The 6,511-nt window shown below is 49.0% G+C and overlaps 1 protein-coding gene across 1 annotated transcript in view; it reads right to left on the reverse strand.

The window, feature by feature from the left end:
* The window catches only part of CD81 (CD81 molecule), a 116,968-nt gene extending 113,664 nt beyond the window's left edge, over window positions 1-3,304 (reverse strand). Inside the window, exon 1 of the mRNA XM_015419823.1 lies at window positions 3,095-3,304. Within this exon, the coding sequence (XP_015275309.1) occupies window positions 3,095-3,160 (66 nt within the window). The 5' untranslated portion in view covers window positions 3,161-3,304. The remainder of the gene's footprint in view (window positions 1-3,094) is intronic.
* Between the last annotated feature and the right edge of the window lie 3,207 nt (window positions 3,305-6,511).

Raw genomic sequence — 6,511 nt, forward strand, 5'->3', positions numbered from 1 at the left:
GGGTGTTGCCTTCTGACACACTTCCGGTGATGTCAGGGGGCGTGGCATATGCAAATAAGTTATGCTAATGAGCCCCTGCACCTCTTTTTCTATGAAATGACCCCTGGCAGTGGTTCAGTTACTGATTGACTGTCAGCAGTAGTGCACAGGACAACTACTACAGGGCGTTAAGAGGAAAGGATAGCAGTTAGGTTCAGAAAAGGCTGTTTCAAGGTTCCAGAAAATGTCCTACAGAGGATGTGCTTTTTGTTTACAAACTGTATGTCCCACTTTTCTGCCATTAAAACAGCACCCAAGGCCTTGGCCCCGGCACATTTTATGAGAGTGGACACTGACAGGAAAAAAAATTATGTAGGGAACAGAAATATTTCCAGGCAGGAGTCAGCACTCAAATGCAGTCTGGAACAAAATGTTCTTCGTGGTTTCCACTGACAACGTTGGAGATTTAGGGAGGAGGAGGGCGACAGCTGCTTTTGCAGCAGGTCACCCCTTTCCCGATCCACCCCCCCATACCCTATTCATTCATACTGTATTCATCTTCATATATTCATTGAGAAAACCACACTTAAAACAAAAAAAGTCTTCGCAGATGCACAACTCACAGAAGATTCCAAATTAATCTCAACTCAAAACCAAGGGAATGCAGAGATGCCTAAATCTTCCCAAGATGTGGGGTGTGGTCAGTGCAAAAATTCTCCAGCCAAGAAGGAAAGATGAGATCATGCAAGGAACTATGAAAAGTACTGTAAGTCATCCATTTTTTAAAAAAAAACTTTATTTCTCACGAATAATTTTAAGCTCTTTTTCCACCCCACATCTCAGCATACACTCCACACCCACTAACCCTTCACCCCCGCCCCCCAAAAAACCCACACCTGTTTTAGGATGGGAAACAAGGCACTCTCCAGAATGCTTTCAAAACAGAAACAGTCACGCCATCATTTTTAAATCTATTTTATTTTGTGTGTGTTTTTAAAAACCCACCAACCTTTTACTACACGGATCTTGAACTTTTGCCATAACCCTTTCCCCAAAGCCCTTTCCCCCTGAAACCACGACTGACCCCCCTGCCAGTGTTCCCTCTAAGCTGAGTTCGTGTGAGCCAGCTCACAGTTTTTTTAGCCTCCGGCTCACTCGTTTTTGCCCTCGCTCAGGAAGGAGGGCTCCAGAGCAAACTAAATTACCACTAGCCAAATCACTCGCTCACAACTTTAAGGCCGGTAGCTCACAAAGCAGGATTTTTGCTCACCAGACTCCACAGCTTAGAGGGAGCATTGACTCAAAATCTCTTCTAAAACTGTTTCCCAGACAGGAAATGCTTCCCCCTACCCATAAGCACGTCCTAGGGTTCAGGACTACACGTACGCTTAAAATACTCTAAAATACAGGTTCTCTTTTGAACATCCCAACAGCTTTTGGGATCCCCTCTTAGAAGCAAACAGCGTGGCGTCCCCCCCCCAAAAAAAACCCCTCTTTCCCCTCAACAGCAACACTCCCCCAATGTTCCCTCTAAGCTGGGGAGTCCTGTGAGCAAAAATTCTTCTTTGTGAGCTCCTGGCATTAAAGTTGTGAGCGAGCAATTGGGCTACTGCATACATCAGTTTGCTCTGGAGCCCTCCTTCCTGAGCGAAGACAAAAATGTAAGAGCCGGAGGCTAAAAAAATGGGAGCTGGCTCACACGAACTCAGCTTAGAGGGAACACTGGAGGGGGGGCAGTCGTGGTTTCAGGGGGAAAGGGCTTTGGCAAAAGTTCAAGATCCTGAGCGGAGACAAAAATGTGTGAGCCGGAGGCTAAACAACTGGGAGCTGGCTCACACGAACTCAGCTTAGAGGGAACACTGGGGAGGGGGGTCAGTCGTGGTTTCAGGGGGAAAGGGCTTTGGCAAAAGTTCAAGATCCTGAGCGGAGACAAAAATGTGTGAGCCGGAGGCTAAAAAAATGGGAGCTGGCTCACACCAACTCAGCTTAGAGGGAACACTGCTCAGAGTCCCGACCTGCGCAAGGCGCAAAAGCCACCCTCCCTCCCCAACACTCTCTATCCACCAAAGTTGCTAAAGCCGGGCTTTCAAATAAAACGGAAAGGGGCGACGTCGAATGGACCTCTCGCGGACTTGACGCCAGATGCGGCTGCCAAGGTTCGCTTTCAATGTTACTAAAGATGTTAAAAGATGGCCGTGTCATGGGATTGTGCAGAAAGGCATAAACCCCACCACCACCGCCGCCGCCTTCCTTCTCAAAGAGCAACATGCCGCTCAAACCAGATTCGGGGCTCTATCAAAGCAACCAACGTTCCCTCTAAGCTGTGCAGTCTTGTGAGCAAAAATCCCACTTTGTGGTCTAGTGGCATTAGAATTGTGAGCTAGCGATTGGGCTGCGGCATAAATCAATTTGTTCTGGAGCCCATCCTTCCCGAGCTGAGACAAAAAAACGCGTGAGCCGGAGGCGAAAAAACTGTGAGCTGGCTCACACCCACTCAGCTCAGAGGGAACACTGAAAGCGGGACCACACACACGGCGCGTTCCCTCTAAGCTGAGTCAGTGTGAGCCAGCTCACCGTTTCTTAGCCTCCGGCTCACACATTTTTGTCTTCGCTCAGGAAGGGATGGCTCCAGAGCGCACTAATTTATACAGCAGCCAAATGGCTGGCTCACAACTTTAACGCCAGGAGCTGACCAAGTAGAATTCTTGCTCACAAGACTCCACAGCTTAGAGGGAACATTGCCCCCCCCCCCCCCCCTTCATTGCGCTGGCGAAAGCAGAGCTGCAACCAGAAGCCAAAACGGGGCGGCTGCCTTTCCCATCTCCCCACCATGCCTCAACCCCCCCAGGTTCCCACGACTGTCAGGTGGAAATGGAAAGCCGAAAGAGGGAGAAGGAGAGAGAGGAGAGATCCTTCCCTTCCCTCTCCAGCGCGGGAGGCGAAAGGAACGGCCGGACTCCATCCGGAGCCCGCCCGCTGCATTGTTTGGGTGGGTTTCTCGGAGGCAATCGCGGGCCACCGTGGGAAAAGTCAGGCTGGCGGAGAAGATGCGCGGAACTCTCCCCGCCGGGCCCCCGGGCAGGCAAGCGGGTGGACGGGCGGGAGGCAGACTCACCCAGAAGACAAAATTGAAGACGAAGAGCAGGTACTTGATGCATTTGGTGCAGCCCTCCACTCCCATCGCGGCGGCTCTGCGCGGATCCGGCCTGGGATTTGCAGAGCGGCGGGGACAGCTGCTGTTGCAGACAGCGGACGCTGAGCGGGGTTGTTTTTTTTAAATTTTATGGGTTTTTCCCCCCCCTCCCTTGGAATCACCAGGCTCCTTCTCGCTTCCCCCCCCTCCGCCCCGTTATATCTCCGCCCTCTGCTTCTACAGACACCCTCCTCCTGACCCTGGAGCCGAGCCAGGCGTCCCCTCCCATTGCCCGGCGGACCGCGGAAGAGAGGGCGCCACTGCCCCCTACAGGCGGCTGCTGCGCATCGCTTCTTTTCTTGCGTCATCCCCGGACAGGCTCCAGGCGCGCCGTGTGCGATGCGAAGGCGTCGTCGCTGCGTCGGGCGAAGCAAAAATCGCATCCTTTGCGGGGTCGGCCGCGCCTAGATCCGAGGAAAGCGGTGTACCGCTGAGGGCTGGGCTGTTAGCTAGACGACCCGCTCTTTGCAATCCGTGGGGTTGATTTCTGAATGAATATTCGCCCTGCACGTCAAAGAAATCATCTGCAAAATGTTCCCTCTAAGCTGTGGAGTCTTATGAGCAAGAATTCTACTTGGTGAGATGCTGGCATTAAAGCTGTGAGCGAGCGATTTAGCTACTGCATAAACTAGTTTGCTCTGGAGCAATGTTCCCTCTAAGCTGTGGAGTCTTGTGAGCAAAACATTCTACTTTGTGAGCTGCTGGCATTAAAGTTGTGAGCGAGTGATTTGGCTACTGCATCATTTAGTTTGCTCTGGAGCCATCCGTACTGAGCTAAGACAAAAATGTGTGAGCGAGCCAGAGGCTAAAAAACTGTGAGCTAGCTCACCCAAGGGTGTAGACTTTCCAATTTGGGGGGGGGGGGCTGGGCCAGAGGCATTGCTTTGCTAGGAGCAAGGGTGGCTCCCAGGGGAGGCTGAGCACCTTCCTGAAAATTTCAGCGGGGGCTAATGCCCCGCCGCCCCCACGAAGATTACGCCTATGGCTCACACTAACTCAGCTTAGAGGGAACACTGCTCTGGAGCCATCCTTCTTGAGCTGAGACAAAAATGTGTGAGCCAAAGGCTAAAAAGCTGGGAGCTAGCTCACACTAACTCAGCTTAGAGGGAACAGTGTGACTACAACAACAACACATTTATTCACAGCAAAAAGCCAGCACTCTAATACAACAAACTAACTCAAACTAAATTCATACAACCACAAGCGTAAATGAAATATATAAAATGACTATCAAATACAGCATGCATGTAAAACCCGTTAAGTCCTTTAACAAATTATTTATTTATTTATTTTATTATTATATTTATAGCCCTCCCTCCCCGCAAGTGGGCTCAGGGTGGTTCAGGGACTGGGCATGTATGCCAATAATTAAAACAGTTAAAAACAAGATAAAACAATCATTTATAATCATTTATCACAATACATCTATTTGTCTTTCACTAGGAGCTTTCTAGTCCTTACAGCTAGTTGGAGAAGGTTCCAATGGTTTATCATGAATGGGGCTCAAAAATGATGGTCACAGTCACAGAACAGACCGCAAAAAGAAGAAAGAAACTGTGAGGTAACTGCGCTAGATAATATTTCAATAATAATCAGAAAATTGTACAAAAATGTGTGCAGAAAATTATATAAATATACAAGACAATAGAAAATGATGTGTTGACGATGGTCTCCGGAATGCTCTATCGTTTCGATACTGTTCTTCCGAGAGTGAATGAAAACAGCAACTCTTGCTCTGTCTTTTCAACTAGTAGGTATCAAAAATCCATAATATTCACTGATGTATCATGACTTAATTGCAAGAATTTCTCTGACAGAAGGTTCCTGGGGCAAGGTGCTTGTATAATGAAGGTGTCCCAGCCTTCTGACTCCGTCTTCAAAAAAAGCTGTCTACATTTGGTTTCGTTTTCACACCTCAACAGTGCTGGCATACTTCTGCATGTCTGCACATGTTTATCGCCCTCTCGTGGCGGCTCCACTGTCATTGCGCCTCCGCACGGCTTTAAATGAATCTTCTCCAAACAACATTCAAACGAGCATAGAGAAGGACGGCGTCACAGAAGCACGAAACTGATTTTAAAATGCAAATGCAGATTCGACCGCAGACGCGACCAAAACAATGTGCATGAGTGGAAAGAAGGAGAGAGGAAAGGGGGGAGGGGGAGGGCGGAGTTGGGCGAGCGGAGAAGGGAGAGGCAGTGCTCAGGAGTAGCCGTCAAACAGAGGGGGGCAAGCATGGATCTGAAAGGGCATGAGGAAGTGGCACAGTTCGAGGGGGCCGGGACTTGGTGTGGGGCTTTAACTTTCCCTCAGTTGCACTCAGACCTCCTCTATCAACTCTCCGCAGCCTGTTACACAAGCACCCGTCTCCAGCTGCACTGGCCTTGCCCATTCTCATCATCCTCCCTCCTGTCGCATGTCAGCCTACCAGCGATTGTGTCCCTCAACATACAAACATAACATAACGTTTCTCTTCTTGTTACTTGGTGTAAGGGCTTCACACAAGAACGCACACACCCTTCTCTATCTTGCACTCTCGCTATTAAAATGCGAACTCTCCTTTTGTTGATCTAATCTTTATTTATATTTTGGTACTTCTTTTAAGAGCTGCGGTGGTTCAGTGGTTAAGACGCTGAATTGCAGGCTGGAAGGTTGGTAGTTCAGCAGTTTGAGACCCGAGTGCCGCAAGACGGAGTGAGCTCCTGTCTCTGGTTCCAGCTCCTTCCGACCTAGCAGTTCGAAAGCAAGAAATAGATAAGTAGATAAATAGGTACTGCTTCGGTGGGAAGGTAACAGCGTCCCGTGCGCCTTGGCGTCTAGTCATGCTGGCCACATGACCACGGAAATGTCTTCGGACAGCGCTGGCTCTTCGGCTTGGAAACGGAGATGAGCACCGCAACCCTAGAGTCGGATTCAACTGGCTTTCATGCAAGGGAAACCTTTACCTTTAAAAAAAAAAAAAAAAAAAAAGTTTATTTTTGTAAGTTTTCTATATATTACATCGTATCTTTTGTCTCCTTGCTTTACATAAATCGTTAAATTCCCCCCTCCCTCCCTCTACCCCTTGTTTGTTGATACTTTATTCACAGCCACGGGCACAAAGTCTGAATCTTCCACTGAATGTCCTGTCTTCCTTCCAATGCTATCCACTTTAGATAGGTCTTCCATCTAGTTTTAATTTCTTCAGCTTTATCCTCCCATGGGGTGTAGTGGTTAAGTGTGTGGACTCTAATCTGGGAGAACCGGGTTTGATTCCCCACTCCTCCACTTGCACCTGGCTGGATGACCTTGGGCAAGCTGTAGTTCTGATAAGAGCTGTCCTTGAAAAAGAGCAGTTCT

This window comes from Gekko japonicus, unplaced genomic scaffold (assembly GCF_001447785.1).
Source record: "Gekko japonicus isolate JY-2015 unplaced genomic scaffold, Gekko_japonicus_V1.1 scaffold2639, whole genome shotgun sequence".
NCBI classification, from domain to species: Eukaryota; Metazoa; Chordata; class Lepidosauria; order Squamata; family Gekkonidae; genus Gekko; species Gekko japonicus.